This window comes from Corvus brachyrhynchos, unplaced genomic scaffold (genome assembly GCF_000691975.1).
Source record: "Corvus brachyrhynchos isolate BGI_N302 unplaced genomic scaffold, ASM69197v1 scaffold162, whole genome shotgun sequence".
Classification (NCBI taxonomy): Eukaryota; Metazoa; Chordata; class Aves; order Passeriformes; family Corvidae; genus Corvus; species Corvus brachyrhynchos.
Window position 1 is genome coordinate 6,851,035 of NW_008236696.1, and position 17,981 is coordinate 6,869,015.

Here is a 17,981-nt window from a genome sequence, read left to right on the forward strand (position 1 = left end):
GATGGCTGGGCCTGAGTAGGTAAAGGAATTTGGAGCAGGAGCTAGGGAGGACATCTGGGAACCAGATTCTTCTTTTTGAGCCCACTGCAAGGAGCTGGCTTGGTTAAATGAGAGACGTTATTGTTTCTCTGCTGAAAGCTGCAAAATATGATAAGAGAAGTTGGTCTAGGGTTGTAGGAAGAGGTGACATCTAGGGAAATCATTGTGCTTTTCACATCTTTTAACTTGGTGAATAGTCTTACCACCCTTTTGGCACAGTGAGGCAAAATTTGAGACCCTGTGTTGACCTCTGCACTGCATGTTCTGTAATGAATGTTCCTTAGAGTGGTGCGGGGGGACCTGTGGCACTGACTGCTGTTGGCTTGTAGGATTAGCAAAAGTAAAGCAAATTTCTGCCAGAGCAGAGTGGGTTAATGGGGCTTGGGAGTGGATTACCATCAGAGCTGCTCTGAGCTAGACACCAGAAATTCAGGGGCAGACAAACAAGCCAAGCAGTGAAGAAGCTCTCTGCTGTTTTTCTCTCTTTTAACTCACAGCAGAGACTGAGCCAGGGGACAGGAGTGTAGGCGTTGCAGAAGTTCACGTGAGTGGATAGTCTCTGGCATGAGTAATTTGTTGGACTGGGTTGGCTTACGTTTGCTTTTTGTCGAACTCACGTTGGCTGAGCCAAAGATAGCATCCTTTTCCTTTTTAAACCCATTTTTCCATATTCTGCTGGCTGGAAGAGGGGGTGCACATGTCTGCAACAATGCCATAAATCCAGACAGAAATAGAATTAGCAGTTCCCTCTGGTTCCGGTGTTTGTATCTGCGGGGCTCTGAGCTTAACCAGCCTGGGCTCCTCAGACCAGAGCCGCGTCTGTGTGAACCTGTTGTGCCTTGGGACCTGAGCTTGGGTTTTGTTCCAGAACAATATCATAAAACTTTAATAGCAACGTCATGACAAAGTGCATGGGAAGAGGAATAACTTAACCCTCTCTTGCTAAAGCTGGTGTTGCAAGTGCTCCAGTTTGCCCATGCAGCAAATCCTTCCGTTGAATATGGAACACTGTGGGGAGAGAGAAAATTCAAGATTTGTGGGGATGGGGAAGAAAAAGCAAGCAGAAACCTGTCTGTGTGAGGATTACCATTTCTAAAATGTCTTTAAAGTCTGTTCCTGCCCCAGTAGGCCCTGGTGCACATCGGTAGTGTCATTCGTGGGCACTGTTGCACTGCATTATGCTCCTGCATTTGTGGAGTTGGGCTCTTAATCTATGCTGATTGTGTTTTAATTGAATAAATAAATCAGAGTCCAGAATCAATAGAGATGCTTCTACGCTATTTTATTTTGTTTTTCTAGGTTTCCTAAGGACATTTAACTTTTACAACCTTATAACTTGTTCTGCAGCATTTGCTAGTCAGCTGTTGCGTAATTGTTCTGGGGAGTGAGAACCTGGGAATAATATGGCCCAGAAATGCTAAGAAGCAGAAATGAAATTAGCTGATCTTCTCATCTACCACCATCCCTTCTCTCCAGGGTCAGGGTACCAAGCAGGTCCTGTGTGGACTCCAGTGTTATTCCTGGATCTGCCATTGGCTTGATTTATCACCTCACATGTTGGGGCCTTGGATGCCCTTTGCATCTCCCCTCTCCTTTCCAGGCTGACTTTTGGCTGTTTAACTTCACAATTCTCTGGAGTGGAGCAGTCACAGATTTTCTGTTTGAGAAGCCTGTGGCAGTTACAGGCCAGCAACTGGAAGATGGAGAAAAACTGAACAAGAGCCATGAAGTGGAAAAGAAGTTGTACTTCTGCAGATTTAAAAATCCAGGTGCCTGCAGTTAGCCAGGAGTAATGGTCTGGGCTAATTCCTGTAAAAAATATTTAAAACAATAGTTTGGATGGAAAGACTTTGGCTCTATAGTAAAAATAGGCAAGAGTTGAGTTTGTAAGTATTTTCTAACCTGACTCTCAGCCTTTTAAATGGTGTGTTCTTCCATAAACCACACTGGAACTTCCATTTTCTTGTTAGTCAAGCCAAATTTATTGTAATCCAATAAGATTTAATAATCATTAGGAACTAATGAATGCCTCAGCACGTATAAGTTTGGCAGATCAGAGGCTGCCTTACTTTGCATAGCCTGTCTTTCTTTGACCAACTTGCCATTTATGTGTCAGATTGATGACTGGGGAGTTCTTTAAAACAGGTAATGATTGACTGCTCCTAAAATGAAATTTAAATAAGAACTATCTGCAACAGCCAGTGAGCCAAAGAAAATGGCAAATTTTTGGCTTGGAAAATTGAAGTAACTTGGTGAGAGTGAAGGCAAACAGAGCTGGATTGTCTGTGGGAAGGTGCTGGTATGGTCTGAACAGTCTTTGCAGTTGAAATTAGGTGAGTTGTTAGGTAATTCTTTAGTATTTTTATTATTGACCTCATCAAGCTCTGAATGAACTCTTCTGCATTGAGCTCTGTGGTTGCTTGTATATGGAGAGACCCTTTCTTGTCCGGGGGATTTGCAGATAAGTAAAACATGGAAGAACAGAAGAAAAATAACTCAGGTTTAGAAAAGACTTTCAGTGTAATATTTCACTTGACTCAAGAACTTTGGTTTCTGTGCATGCCCTGATGGTGGGCTGGCTCAGTGGGGCTTGCCCCTGGTACCTACTTTGCACATGGCAGAGATCCTCAGCTGGTTTTCTTAAATTTCCTGCTCCTAGTGGAGCTGCCTAATTCCCAAAGCACTGAAAATGTTGAGGAGGAAGATGCTTCCTGCCTTTACCTTCCTCTGTGCCCTGTTGAGAGGTCCTGCTGTTGGGTTGGGCTGTACAGCACCGAGGTCCTTCCAGAGGTTTTGGACTAGGTTGATTTATCAAAAACAAAGCATGTGAATGAGTCCTCTTTTAAAATGCTTATTCTAGCGGGGATTGCAGTGCTGCCTTTGAACAGTGGCTTGGAGGTCACATGCTCTGCTGTGCTGCTGAGTTCTGGTTTTTACTTTTTGAGGTGGGTGATGTGGAGGTGAAAATTCATCATCCCTACCCTTCCAAGTGAGTGTCCCTACCAGCCTGGGTACAAATGGGACTGGGCGGTTTTGAAAACAGAAAGAAAGCAAAATGTGTTGAATTAGAAAGGGTTCTGGCCGCATGTTGGCATTTTCTCTGGGCGTGAGCTTTCCTGCTTAAAAGCCTTTCCACAAGGACCTTACTTATGTTATTTTGTGACTTCTTGTTGCAAATCACACCCTTCACCTTCAATCTGCTAGAAATGGATTGAACTTTTTCACTCCTCCTTGAAGGAGCTCATTTTTCTGATGGAATTTGTGAAGAAGTGTTGAATCAGACAGGTACACCTACCAAGAGTTGATTTAAAATAAGAATAGGTGCACGTGGCCAGTCACTGGCTGCTGTGGCTTGTAGCTCTGTTCTGTTCATGCTTTGCCTGGGATGAGGACATGGCAGAAGAGATGCTATCAGGATCCAGGTGCTCCAAGCCTGTCCTCAGCTCTGTTTTCCCAGACAAGTATCCTTCTAAAACACATCTTCTCCATCTTATGGTGTGGGGATGGTGTGACTCTTCACCTCCAAAGTGGATTGCTGAATTGCTAGTCCTCCAAGTCAATTTAACACAATGGGACCCTTGTGACAAATAAGTGAAGAAAGGCCCCAAAGCAGCATGAATTCCTGTGAGATGGAGGCTTGCTGTCAGTTCTGGAGGGAGCTATAGCATTTGAGCATGTTTGCGCCTGCAACCCGAGAGTTATTGCTGGGCATGGGTGCAGCTCCGTGAGGACAGTAAGAAACCATGTGCCAGGCCAAGTACTTTGAATAACTGGAACTTCTCTTTCTTCTTTAAGGTGAATCCTGGTGGCAAGACACTTGAGGAGAGGCGGTCCAGTTTAGATGCCGAAATCGACTCTCTGACCAGCATCCTGGCCGACCTAGAGAGCAGCTCTCCGTACAAACCTCGGACTCAACAGGTTAGTGGCACGTTGCATAAACACAGAGTGGGAAAGGGGCCAGCATCGACTTCTGGAGTCAATTTGCTAAGTGCTTGGTATTTGTTGTGAGCAGGCGTGCCAGTTCCTCCTGATAGCATCCAGATGTGGCTGTCAATGGGGAGAAGGGTGCAGCTGCTCTGAGGGGGCACCAGCTCAAAAGCTGCTGCATCTCTGAGCAAAGGGCCTCTGATCCCGATTGTCAGATTGCCATGGAGATTGTTAGAAAAATACTCTCAAAAAATGGCATTTCATTCGCCTCAACTTTCAACCAACAATGACTTGTGAATTAAAACTTGCTCACTTCACAAGCACTTTTGTGCTTTTATTTTCTTGCTGGTTTTCTGTTCTGTTAACTTTTGTCTGTCGTGCTGCCAGAAGGATCCAGATATCCGCATCTCACGAAGTGGCTTGGATTGGAGCTCAGCTGTCAGGGTGGCTGTAGCCCAGCAAGGCAGACTGGAATTCACACTTCTCTGCTGTGTCTAGACAAGGACTGCAGGGGTGACAGGGACTTGGCTAATTTTTGTCACTCATCTAGGTAGTGCTTGAGTGGAGCTATTTAAGTTCTGGTGAGATGTCATCTATTTTATCAGAGGAAGTGGTGACACCCCGGTGGCACTTTATAAAGGGCAGTTCTTGAGATCTCATAAAATCATCCTAGATATAGATATGTTTGTGCCTTGTCTTTCCTTCCTAGTCTCATGACTGGTCTCATTTCTTACATGTGTGTGGGTCTGTAGGATGTATGCAGCTATATGTGTGCTGTATTTCTCTTAGTAAAGCCCCGAAAGTCAAAAGTATCAAAGGGATAACTGAGCAATAGGTACACACCCACTATCCATACAAGCCTTCTCTTTGGTTTGTGTCTTTTTTGGTTGTTTTCATTGCTATATTTCTTTTAAGTAACTGAGAAGTGATATTTTTGGAGCAGAACCAAAGTAGTGACCGGAGTCTGTTTAGATTTGCTCTTGTTCAAGTCTGCAAATGGAGTAAAAGCAGAATGAAATCAGATTTGTGCTCTTCTGAAAGTGTCCCCCTGAACACAGAGGCTCTGATTTTCCGTCCTTTCTGCAGGGACCTCCCTATAAACTCATCTTTCATTTTAGTAGCATGTGCACAGTTATTGCATAAACTTACAGACTTGTCCTTGAAAAAGGCACTAGTTGGGGTGAGTCAGTCAAAAAGAGCAACAATGTAAACCAAATACAATTCAGCCCTTTTCCCAGTGGGTTTTTTGTTCTTGCAATAAATGAGACGAGTTCTGCTCAGGCACTGTGGTGAATAACCCGTGTTCAGTTTGTTTGCATGGGCCAAACACACCAGTGCACACTGTTACTGGGGAATGCTTATAGAGTCAAAATGCTGCAAAAGTTGGGCAAAAGAGATTGGTGCTCCCCATTTTCCTCAGCAACGCCCACAGTCAGCTCCAACATCTTTATTAGGGACATCTAACTTATGTACCTACTTCATAGAGCATCTGTAGTTTGCTGACAGTGTTGCTGACTGTTTCCTGATATTTCTTCCTTTGAGATCTGGGGTTCTGTGAATAGGTTGTTTTTTCACTTTTGTTTTGCGCCTTTACCATTAAAAGAAAAAATTAAAAATCACAGCATTCAAATGCAAACTTCTTCAGGTTTCTTGAGTATTTGAAGTCAAAGCCCAAGTCTAGGACTTGATCTGACCTCTGAAATTCATCACCCTCCAAGATGACGTGCTCATTCCCATTCATACACATGCTCGTTCCCATAGCTTAATGCCACAACTCAGGTGGGGGCTCTGCAAACTTGCCCCTGCACCTAGGAGCACCTGGATGGTAAGGCTCCCAGGTGCACAACACACTGTGTGTGAGCTGGTGGGCAGAAGAAGCTGAACTCCATCTCTGGGATCAAATCCCAACTTGATTTGTTCGGTCTATCTGATTTTTCAGGATCTCTTGGTTAACATAATGATGTTCTGTGAAAACAGCTACAGCAACTACTAACTAGAGCTGTTAGGAAATGCCAGAGTTGGATGTATCATCTGCTGTAATTAAAAGAGTACTCAAATGAGTCCTTGAAAGGTGGAACTAGAATGTAAAGCTTTGATATTTTCCTTTGTTTGATCTCTACTAAGTATTAAAACTGGTGAGTCATTTGATGGTCTTATAGTAGGATAATAGATTAGGCTGCAAATTGTAAGGTACTTACTCAGAACATCAGCACATTTATTGGATTACACCTTAGCTGACCTTCCCAAATTTATCAGGATAATGGCTGCAGATAGGAAAAAAGAGCTACGACTTGTTTTCAGAGAAGATGCTTTCAGTTGTGCTTACGTGGTTAAAGCTTTACAATAATTTTATAGGAATATCTTGCCCTTGGGGATACTCCTATTCTGGAATAAGAGAAATTTTATTGTTAAGTTTCTTTTTTATATTATCTTCAAGACAGTTTTAAAGCAACGCAAGATAAATCGTAACATAGTCCTCTCCCAGCAGAGTAGGAGTGATGGCAGGGTAACAACAAGCATTTTATTTAACATACGCTGCCCACTGGCATAAATCCATACAAAGGGAAGCTCTTTTGATCCTTGGTACAAGTTCAAGATTGCAAAGACACCCACTGCACCAGGAGGTGCCTCTGACACAGAGGGATGTAATGTTTCTCAGAAAGGCTGGGCCAACATCAACCCCAGACAATGTTCCTTAGCCCTTGCTGTTGAGGGCATGGATGAGTATGAATCTCTGCACCATCCCTGCATAGCTTACCTGGGTGTCACTCTGGTAATATTTTTTGTGTGCTGGGCAGATGACAAGGACACTGCCATGAGCTGAAACTGACCACCATTAATAGAAGACAAGGAGAGAGTTTGGACACCTGTGGTCAGCAGTGCTGTCCTGGCATACCTTGTGGTCCTGCAGCTGAGTAGGAAAGCAAAGGTGACCTGGGCTGAGTCCATATCTTGCAAGTGAGTGTCTCTCTGACTGAATCACAGAAGCAGTCAGAAGTGATTAAAATGTAAGCTTTTTCCTTTCAAAATTGCATGTATCTAAAAGCACAGAAAATAACAAGACAAAGTCATCATCTTTAGCCTCAACACAGCAGCATCTAAGGATGTTTTCTGTCATGTGAGGTGGTGTATTTAAAGAATTCAGCTAGAGCTGAAGTTTTAGAAAGGAACTGTGTGACCTTCACCGGCGTGACCAGTTCCAGCCCTCTGGTACAGTAAATTGAGATGGACAAGATGACCAACATATTCTCAAAATTGCCATGACTGCAGTGGCATATGAGGTTTAGCTTGCCTCAGGTATTCTTGGAAGAACTGCAGATGCATTATGAAAAAAAAAATCTAATTAATGTTTTCCTCCTGTTTGGTGAAGTTTGGAAGTACTTATGTGATGAGTAAAGTACAGAACTCCTCTTGTGTAGCTGCAGTGTGCTTCTGTGTACATACCACACCTTCTAAATTGCAGTAACTTATTGGAAAGTTCAGAGGCGGAGAACCCACTGTGTCTTTTATTAGTAAAAGACAAGATATTAGGTGCATAATTTCCACGGATGGGAGCAGGGATTAGTCATAAATTATGTGAACCCCCTAAGTTAGAGGCCTAGTGAATGCTGTGGTCATCTGACTCCTCTATTAAAGGGTATTTTCCCCAGTTTTTACCTGTTCTGTTTAAGTCCTTGCGTAAGAGATTAGTGCAGTAAGACCTTAACCAAAAAAACCCCCAAAGCAAACATGCCAAATTTCAGCCCATAAAATAAATGTTAGCATTTTCTAAAAAACAAGAAAACTTTGTGACTCTGGAGAAAGGGCTTCCAGCAGGGACTGTGAAAATGAAATACTGGAAATAGCAGCACACGTAAGCTCAGGATTTTTTGTCCCTGCTGTGAATTATGCATTGAATGCTGATTGCTTTGTCTGGAATTGGACACCTACCTTCTGAAACTCTTGACTTTTATCCCAAATTTCCAACAGAATGTCTGTTGGCAAAATAGCACTTTTTGGGAGGTGTACCTAATAAGATGTACCTGGTCTGATGGTATTTAAGCTTTTTCTAAAAGCAAATGCTCTGTGGCCAATATTTGTGAAGTATTTAAATAGCAGAAAAATCTTGCTTGACCATGCACCACGGTCAAGATGAAATCTGCTTGTGTACAGCTCTCATAGGCAGCTTGATCTGGAGGGAACTGGGCTGGCACTCTGGACACCTGTTCCATTCCCAGCAACCACTGCTGTGCTAAATGACCTTGAATATAGTGTTTCCCCTTTCCTCCTCTCCTCTCAGAGTCTCTTCTGTCCTTGTAGCTTGGCAACCTCTTCAGTGTGATTTGCCTCTTACTCCCCATGTGTGTGGCAGCCTTGGTCTGGGCTGAAGGCCTTTAGGTGATGTGGTTGTGCAAACAGGTGGGGAACATGAAGGCAGAGTTAGGCAAGATATCTAAGGATTCATGCCTGTGTCCCTGCCTCTGTGTCCTTGCCCCCAGTACTAGACATCTGTCATTATCCAACACTTTAAGCCAAAGTGAGCAGTGTTTTGAAGGAAAAGAGGCTCATTCTCAGTGTGAGATATAGAACAATAAAAATGTAAAGAAAATTAAATTAAAAAATCAGTGATACGTTTTCATTAAGTTTCAAGCATACTGGGAAATAATGTCTTGTAATGACTGAAATTTTAAAGGGATTTAAATGTTTGACAGCGCTGGTTATTCCATCACTTCTTTTGACAACCATTTGGGGATAATAAAACCAGTGAAAAGGCAATAGACGTATTTTCTTGCCGAGTGGTGGGACAGGATTGAACAGTTTCAGCTGTACGATGGCAAACCAGAAAACAAGGCAAAATCTTGAGTGCTGAAGACCCCTAGGAGGTCTTTTCCATGTGAATTTCTAATTTTAGTGCCCCGTTTATAGCTGCATCAGGAACGCACAACTGAGAGTGCGGGTGTTTTATCTTGGTTTATGCAGAGCTGTGTCTCCAACCATGATTAAAGCTTCCTACCCAGCAAGGGGAAGCACATTCCCCCAGCTTTGAGAAAGATCCTTATGATTGCTCTTGGTTTGGGCTGTGAGGCTCTGTGAAAAACAGACCATTGAATCTGGACTCAAAACAGCCTGTGCAAATTTGCTAGTCCAGGCTCAGAGTTGGTTTTATTGTTCCTGGTCTTTGACTAAGCCTGGCTGCTTAGGTTGGTTTGCACCAAAAAGATTTTGGAAGTGCAGTCCACAGGGTATTTTACAGAACCCCAGTTGTTGTCAGGAAGATATTTATTTCTTTTAAGAAAGAAAATTTAGGGGTACAAGCAAATTGAGATTGATTTGGTGGGTTCAGAATGAATTCCTCCCTCCTGTAGCATTTACGTGACAGAGTTTCATGGTTCCTCAGTTATTGGACTCAGGGGGATATGGCTTTTTCAGATGTTCAGTTTGGGCTGAAATAGATAGCTTAGCTTCTGCCATCTTCACATACGATATTTGAGGTAAATAAAAGTTTTCTGTCCTCATTCTGCTGGTCTGAGCACATCTAACTGCTGGGCTTCTGCACAGTTTTGCTAGTCTTCAGTGTCCAGCAGCACAGCAACAATATCCAGGCAATGCTTTCCCAGTTGCAAAGGGCTCTTTGTATTTGTTCTCTTGAGGTCTGTGTGTTTCAGGTTTTGTAGGCTTTTGAATCTCTTTGTTGTAGGACAGAGGGGCTTGTTGGAAATAAGCTCATCTGCTGAAACTGAGAGGCATCCGCTGTCCATCCTAAAGGGTTGATGACCTTGGAGTAGGACAATCCAGCTACTCCAGACCTTCTGTTCTACACAATGCTTTTCCTGAAGGCTGTGATTGCTGCCATTTTGCTGACTTGGATGGCTCATGTGGACACAGAGGGATGACAGTGGCTCACAGCAGTGTGCCCAGGCTGGCATTGAGCTGGTGAGCTCCAGCCCTTGTAGCAGCATCAGAGGGCTCGTGTAGGCTCACTGCAGGGTGCTGGCTATGGCTGTTCTCAGTGGGCTGTGACCCTTTTGCCATAGTCATGGGCATCAGGAATTGCATAGGCTGTTCTGAAGATGGAATCACCTCTGAGAACTGTGCTCCTGCTTCTGGCTGCAGCAAGCTGGCTTTGTGCTGTCTGGAAAATCCGTGTGGATTACTGAAAGTAGGAAAGGAAGCGTCCCATCTGGAGCAATTTCAGTAGTTTCCTTCCAGCACTCGAAATGCAAAGCCTCTACATCCAGAAACCCTTCCTCCTGCTGTTCTCCTCTCCAAAGGCAGAGTGACATTCCCACCCCATGTGGGTGGCATTTGAGGTGGTCCCAGGGTTGGAGCTTTCTGGGAGGATCACTGCAGGTGCGCTGGCAGTGAGCAGCACATCTGTCCTGCCATCCCTGGCATGTCTGTAGACAGAAGCGTGCACAGGACGGGGATGTTCAGCCATGAACGTGTGAGCTGGGAGGCATAGCCAAGAGATGATTTCATGTATGTTTGGATTTGGTCTTTCTCTGTAAGAAGGGAAACCTTCCTGCAGTCATCAGCTCCAGCCGGTGCGTGCGGCAAACTGACACTGCTCTGATTAGCAGATCCCTGAATTGGTTGCATCTGCTGGTATGTATTAAACCTTAATCCTTTTGATAAGAGCATGTCCGTAAAGATTTTTAAAGAAAGTTTTCTGAGATCCCAGATTATCAGCCTGTCACAGATGAACAGGATAAGAGTGACCTTTGCAGGGTATTACTTCTTCCTCTTGTACTATTATCAGAGTGAAAATAAATCAGCACTACTCCTGCTGTTTCTTTTTCTGATATGTAATCAAGTTCACAGAAATATCAGTAAGGTTTTCTTTTCCCTTTTTCCCTTTCTCTTTTTCTGCATCCATTTTTGTTTTCTGCCTACTTGTTCGGCTAAAGCTTTAGATGACAGCTAGTGTTGGATATATTGGACTTTAAAATCTGTGCAGGCATCTCAAATTTGTGTATGGATAAAGATAAACATTTACTTTGGGAACAGTGATAAAAAGCAAATAGTACTTCATAATTTGGTCGTTTTCTCATTCCACATTTGTGATTGTTTTGCTGTGAGTGGTTGAGAGCTGGTCTCTTATTCTCTAAAGGTCAAGGCCTTCTACCTATTGTTAAGTTTTGTTTTCTATCTTTTTCCCCACAATGGGACTGAGCTGCTGTAAGCCATCATCTCAGGAAGCCTCTCATCATTTCCCCATCCTTGCGTTTTGGCACTCACTGTGGCTTGGCACTCTCCTCAAAGGGCCGCGGCGCACTTCACGAGCTGTCCGTGTGTCCAGCCAGCAAAGAGCAGCTGCCTTTGGGGCAGGAACCTGTGTTTTGTTGGGACGCAGGCTCTGCTCGTGTTCTTGCATGGGTCGATGCATCTGAGTGCTTCAGTGGCATCAGATTCACCACCATGACAGCAGCCTGTGAGGTGGGGAAGTACACTGGCTGTCTCATGGGCAGGGGAGGAACCAGGGCTCTGGGAGATCAGATGACTTGGTTTGTGCCTGAGTCACCAGAGGAGCTGAGGCCACACTCATGGGCACCCTGTCATGGATTTATCTTCATCTCCTAAGCCATGGGAGTGGATGGGCAGAGCATGTGTGAGAACACCCCCTGCCAGGGAGATTGAAAGAGGTCTCGGGTGTGGGAAAATGCATCTATCTCTGTCTTGCAGTATGTGAACCAAGCAGGGAAAATAAAAACCCTTGTTTCTTCTGTGGGAAGGTGTTGCTTGATATGCAGCTACAGTTTTGTGATTTCCAGTCAACAGTTTTCTTGATGCAATGCCTTGACAGCAAACCTACAAGGACTCAAAGCCTCAGGCCCTGAAAGTTGTAGTTTCCTGGATCTATATCATCACTCTCTGATCTCCCAGCACTCCAGAAGTGGGAATCTGTTTTTCCCACCTGCATACGGCTGGAAGTTGAACTTAGTCCTTTGGCACAAGGCGTTGATTTCCCCATGTGTAGCAGCCACTCTTCTGCCCAATGCCTGCCAAGGAAATAACTGGAGCATTTTGAAATGAGCACACAGTTGATGAATTCTTCCTACCCAGCACCCACTGGTGTCCAGCAGTTGGCTGCTCCCCACATATGGATTGATTTCTTTGACCACTTTTATGTGGGTGTGGGAGGGGTATCCGTGTGAAGAGCTCTGTGGCTGGGGAGGATGGGCCCAGATCCCTGTCTTGGGGAGCTGCAGGGAGGTGCTGCTGTCCTTGCTTGGCCCATGGGGTGGCCATTCTGCACACGTGCACAGCGAGCTCCAAGCCTGCTGCGTGTCTTGCAGGCAGCTTGAACTTTTGCTCTTCCAGACTGTGCTGTAACCAGGATCTCTGACCTGGAACATGGATTGTTTGGCTGCAACACACAGACAAATGCCAAGGCTAATACTAGGGGGAGAAGGGAAGCAGGGGGGGGCAGTCAGGAGAGGTAACAGATGAGAACAGGAAGGGTCAGAGTCCGCTCAAGACGCAAGTCCACAAGTCCATAGGAAATCAGGCTTCCTTTGCTCTGCTCTCTATGGTTTCTGTTCCTTTTGTGTTGTGTTTGTCTCTTCTGCGCACAGGAGGAACCAGCTGCGTTTCCCTCCCTGCTAGGGAAAGGAAATAGTTCAGAGCCAAGGGAACAGCACAGTGGCTTGTAGAAACACCTGCATGGCAATACCTCACTTGGGACTTTGCTCCCACTGTGGACTCTGCTGGCCATATTCCCCAGGCCATTTCCACCAAAGTGGAAGTGATGACTTTGTGATTCATGCATCACACTCACAGCAAGGAGGGCATTGCCTTGGTGTGCCTTCAAATTGCTTCAAATCTATCCAGAAACCATTGCAGGTGTAGATCCTGTTGATGTGAGTTCTTATGGAATTGTTCTCTTTAGAAAAGGAGGGCAGCTGCCTTCTGCAGTGGTAGTTTCTAAATACAGTTGGAAAGGTGAAGGCTCAAACACACTGGGAAGCCCTGGCATTTAAAGTATGGCTTTTATGAGCTTGTCCTTGTAAATTACTGCTGCCTGTTTGCAGGATTGCTTGCAACTTTCCATGTGCTTATCCTTGTTGTGTCCTGAGGTGGGAGAAGTTTGGTTCTTTTGTTCTGCAAATGGAGAACTGAGGCACAGAGAGACCTCACAGCTGGTTGTAAAACAGGGCCTTGGACAGACATCAGTGACATTCTGGGGTAGTGTTGTCACTCCCTGGTCCATCCTGTTCTCTGTGGTCTGTTTTTCTGAGGGTCTGCCCTGCCAGAGAGGGAAAGACCTCTCTCTGGAGCCCTTGCTGGCCATTCCAAAGGCAGATCAGGTCTAATCACAGCCTCATTTCAAGCTGGGCCGCCTGTAAGGACCTAGAGCTCCACAGAAAAGTGAGACGTGGCCGTGCAGTTTCTACATCAGACTCTGGTACCAGTGTGTAAATAAACCTGATACATTTGTAGCCTGAATATGTCTCAGGATTGTTCCAAGATGTTCTAGTTCAAACCCTAGTTCATTAAAGTAAGAGGCAGAGGCATCTGTGAACGGTTTGAGAAGCAGTGTATATATTTTTTCTTATTGATTGCCTTTTGCCTTCCTGTCTGGAACCTTTCGAGAGATGACTGTGATGCTGAAATGCATTGTCTCTTTCTGTATATTAAAGCTGCCTAGGCTAAAAAAAACCCCAACCCACATCTAGCCTGTATCTGAAAGCCATGAATTGATAGATCCTTGCTATAGCTCTTCAAGTAACTGTAAATTACTCCAGGCTGTTACAGTTTCATTGTAAGGAAGTTCCTTCCTTGACTCAGACTTCTTTGCATCACAGTAAAATGCAATTAGGTGACGTACTTATTGTGGCTTGGAAGCGATTACAATTCTCTCAGCCTTATGTTGTCAACTTTTGCTCAATAGCAGGCTTGTGGACTGTGTCACTGTGCCTGTGTTAGCATATATTATCACCATATGGTGTTTCAGTAGTGAATAGGAAACTTCTATGAGTATGTAAAAGAGGATGAAATGAAAAAAAAAAAAATTACAGTAAGATAAAACTAACATGCTGCTTCACTGCTGAAAGTTAGCACTCTAACTAACTGCTGTTTCTATGGGAAATCAATAATGTGTTGGTCCAATGGGTATTACTGTCTTCCCCCATAGATTTAAAAACAAAAACTAAACAGAAAAATGACCTGGCCAGAAGAATGAGATTTTGAAGCAGTTATAAATACTTCTGCCAACGTTTGCAGTCTGGTACTGATTCCTCGCTGCCCAAACAAAGTATTTGGTGTCTTACGATGAGTTCTTCACTTGGAAGGAAGTAGTTTTGTGTGCATAAGTACAGTAAGAGCAAGGGCAGGCTGTGCAGTTTGCATGGCGTTATGTGTAAAGACAGGTAGGATTGTTGCAATCATCTCACCTGATTGCCAGCACAAGCCAGGTCAGAGACTTTGCTATCTTGCCATAAGTAGCACTGTTGTTACTCTTTGGGTTGACAAGAGGCTAAGTATGTTACCCCCTCTGGAGTGATTTGTAAGATGTCGATGAGAACCCATTCCTGTCCCAGGCAGCTCAGAACCATGAAAAATTGTCATCTTGTGTACCAGCAATCACTCCAGTCGTCCTGAGGTCTCAGGCAATTCTGATGTCTTCTTCCAAAACCATTAACTTGTGATCCAAGGAGAATTCAAGAAAGATGGGGAGGCACAGTTCTGTATCAATCCAGCAGAAAGCCAGGATGCACGCACAGCTTCAAGCTGTGATTATCAAGAGGGGAAGAGAAGATGCTGGGGTTGATTACTGTGCTGGTTTGCAGAAAGATCAACTGTGCATTACATGGAATATCTGTGCAGTTAAGACCCTTTTACAGTCCTAAAAAGTGGTAGAAAAACAGTTGTTCAGCTGGACTTTTTTGAGCACTGTGTCGTTCAGTGGGGAGATAGTACAGATATTGTTTTGAATTATATTTAATCTTTTTCTGGAAAGATTTTGACTAGAATCTGCATCAGCAGCGCATGTCCAAAGTGCAAGACAAGGGATCTGGCTGTGGAAAAGGGTTACCACAAAGATCACGGTGTTTTATGAGGCCCTGGTGACAGAGAGGTGCTACTGTGCTTGAGACAGCACTCTCTGCTTCCTGAGAAAAGCTGTGGAGATACCACACAGAGGATGAATTTTTAAGTGGCTCTTTTGGGTAAATGTAGATCACTGTTAGGTATTGGAGGTATTTGGAAGAGCCAGAGCCAGCACCTCAAAGCAGGACTGTTTAATACTGGAAATCATCAGACTTTCTGGCAAGACTTGCCTTTGACAAGACTTGGCTTTGACATTGTTGAGTAATGTGGTCATTTCTAACTAATGGCAATAAAACTTTAGGGAACACCTGCTGTTTGGATATTGAACATATGTGTGCGTGCTCATGTAAAATCACAAATGCAGGCAGGTCTAGAAAATACAATTTATATTTGGCCTCTTTCCTACAAATTGTATTTCAGAACACCTTAAAGTCTTCCTGTAAATAAAATTGTTTCAGAATTGAGCTCATTAATGGAGAGAAGGAGATGAGGTAAGGCACAAAGACAAAGGAGGAAAAAGGTGGCTTTTGTTTTGTTTAGCAGGCTTTTTAAAGTCAAAGCATCCATTTGATGAATTCAATCATTTGCTGAATGTACTCAGTGATTTCTCAGGAGGACATATGGACAATCTCAGGAGACTGTCTGCATGATCGGAGCTGCATGGAGCCAAAAACAAAATGATGGGCTGATCGCTTAAAAAGTATAAATGGAGGGAACATCTGAGGATCTCTGGCTGTTTTCCTTATGAGGCAGTGCTGGATTATCCCCTATAATCAGTGCTTTCGCCAGCCCAGTTTCAAATAAATTAAATGTAAATATCTCATTGCTTTCTTTGGGTGATTATTCCAGACAGAAATGTATACAGCTGCTAAGAGCTATTTGACTTCAGCATTTCCTTTCTTAATTTAATCTCTTTGTTCTGAGTGACACTTCATATATGTGTCCATGCATATGTCCTCGTACCATATGGATGCATTCCACGTCTACACATACGAAGTGCGAGGAGGTTGAAATTCCCCAGCACAGACAGAGCTGTAATAAAAGGACTGACAGACTGGGTCTGTAATATGCCTGACCTGACAATTAAGCAAACTTATTACCATGTCAGCCTGCCAGATGGATCATCTACTCATGATGTAACGTGTGTTGCTTCTTGAATGTATTGGGAGTGCAGTTTCCTATTTTATGTTTGTTGAGCTGAGAAAGGGAGAGGGAAGAGACAGTTTTATTTGAACTAAACCCACTCGTTTTGAGTGTGTTTAATGATAGCAATATGTGACAGATAAAATAAAATCCTAGGCCCTGGTCCATGTTTATTTTAATTTCAAGAAATGGGGAGAGATGGAAGAGATAAAATTACAGGCTAAAAATGTCTCTTGATGTAAAATAGCAGCTTGAGTCCTGGAGGGGCTTTCCTTGCTGCACCCTGCAGGGTTCTCAGATACATTTGTCAGAGCTTTGCCGGGTAGGTATTTGGGGCTTTGACTATGAGAAAAGTCAGGTTGGACTGATTTGCATCAGTTTTATAATTGTTTACTCTTAGCTTATTAAAGGTAGTAAGGCTACACCAAAAGAGTGGGGAGGAAAGCAGTGCTCAGTCTGAAGCATCTATCACTAACCTGGACTTGCTTTTAACCAAGTCCCACCCTGAACCTGAGAAGGAAGTAAATTGTTCTCAGTCCTTTGTTGTAGACGTGTCCCTGAGACTGCCAAACCAATACCTGCTGTTGTGTAACCTTGGCTGAGCCATCTTCTGCCTCTGGGCTGCTCTTCTGTTAAATAGAGAAAACCCCCATTTCTTTGCCCACCTGCTCAGTGTGCGGTGTTTGGGCGAATGTCCAGGACCTGGTGCAGTGAGGATGCAGAGGTGATGTGCTATTTGTGACCTTCAGTGCTTACATGTGGGCCACTGGGGTTTTATTCTCTCTGCTCTTCCATGACAGCAGCATGGGTGGATTGGGATAAAGTGTCTCTCTCCAAGTTTTATGTTGAGCACAGCTTCGCAAGTTTGTGCAGCTGTTTCACCTTTCTGTGTGGCCTGTTGACAGCACTGAGGTGCTGTTCTCCATTTTTAAGCTGTTCTCTGTCTGAACAGCTTACGAACTCCCTGTGCATCCAAACCGGGTCCCTCAATCTGCTCGTACACCTCTGAGGAGCTGTAAGCCAATGACCCAAGGAAACATGAAGGTGATCCTCTTGTTCTGCAAAGATGGTTGAACTGGCTTTACAAGTGGAATGTTGTGCCCAACAGCTGGGAATTTTTCCTGCACACGAGTGAAGAATGGTAAAAGGGAGACAGTAAAGATTAGTGCTCAGAACTGCCACCTCCTTTGGAGATGCATTGTGTGAGGATATACCAGTGCATCCAGCACGGGCTCCATCACATGCTTTTGCCTCCATTAGTTGGACTTGCATGCAGAAGACACTGCAATTCCACTGTTCGAAGACTGTCCTCTGGGGAAGTTTTAGCATCTTATTTACTTGTCAGGTTTTCTTGAGTGTCTCAAATGCTGGCTCTTGTGAAGACTCAGCTTCATCTCTGGCTTGGCTCATTTGATGAAAGCATTTTGGTATCCTGGACTCAGATAAATGCTCTTGTTGTGGAATTTGTTGTCTGCAACTGAGCTTGGAGGGGAGTTGAATCTGGAGTGTATTTGCTCAAATACATTTGGTCCCGACTCATATCATTATAGTGTTGGTCAGCTGCTGGTGCTTTTTTACAGACAGAAGTAGCACAAGTCTGGTTTTTAGAAAAAGAACCTGCCTGCATGAGAAATTAGAATTTGAACCTTTGCTTTTCAGTGTCTTTCTCTCATGTCAGGGGGTATATGCCTGAAATTAAGAACCTGACCCTGCCTGCCCTGTGTCAGATGAGTGGTCACTCCAGCTCAGTGTTCTTCCCCATAAATACCAAAGAAAGAAGACAGGAGTGGTGCAAATTCATGCCTACATTGCCCCAGAATATTTCCCTTTATCTAAGAATGTGC

The 17,981-nt window shown here is 44.1% G+C and overlaps 1 protein-coding gene across 1 annotated transcript in view; it reads left to right on the forward strand.

The window, feature by feature from the left end:
* The window catches only part of LPP (LIM domain containing preferred translocation partner in lipoma), a 313,431-nt gene that overhangs the window by 142,789 nt on the left and 152,661 nt on the right, over positions 1 to 17,981 (forward strand). Inside the window, exon 6 of the mRNA XM_017726845.1 lies at positions 3,835 to 3,957. Coding sequence (XP_017582334.1) covers positions 3,835 to 3,957 — 123 coding nt within the window. The remainder of the gene's footprint in view (positions 1 to 3,834; positions 3,958 to 17,981) is intronic.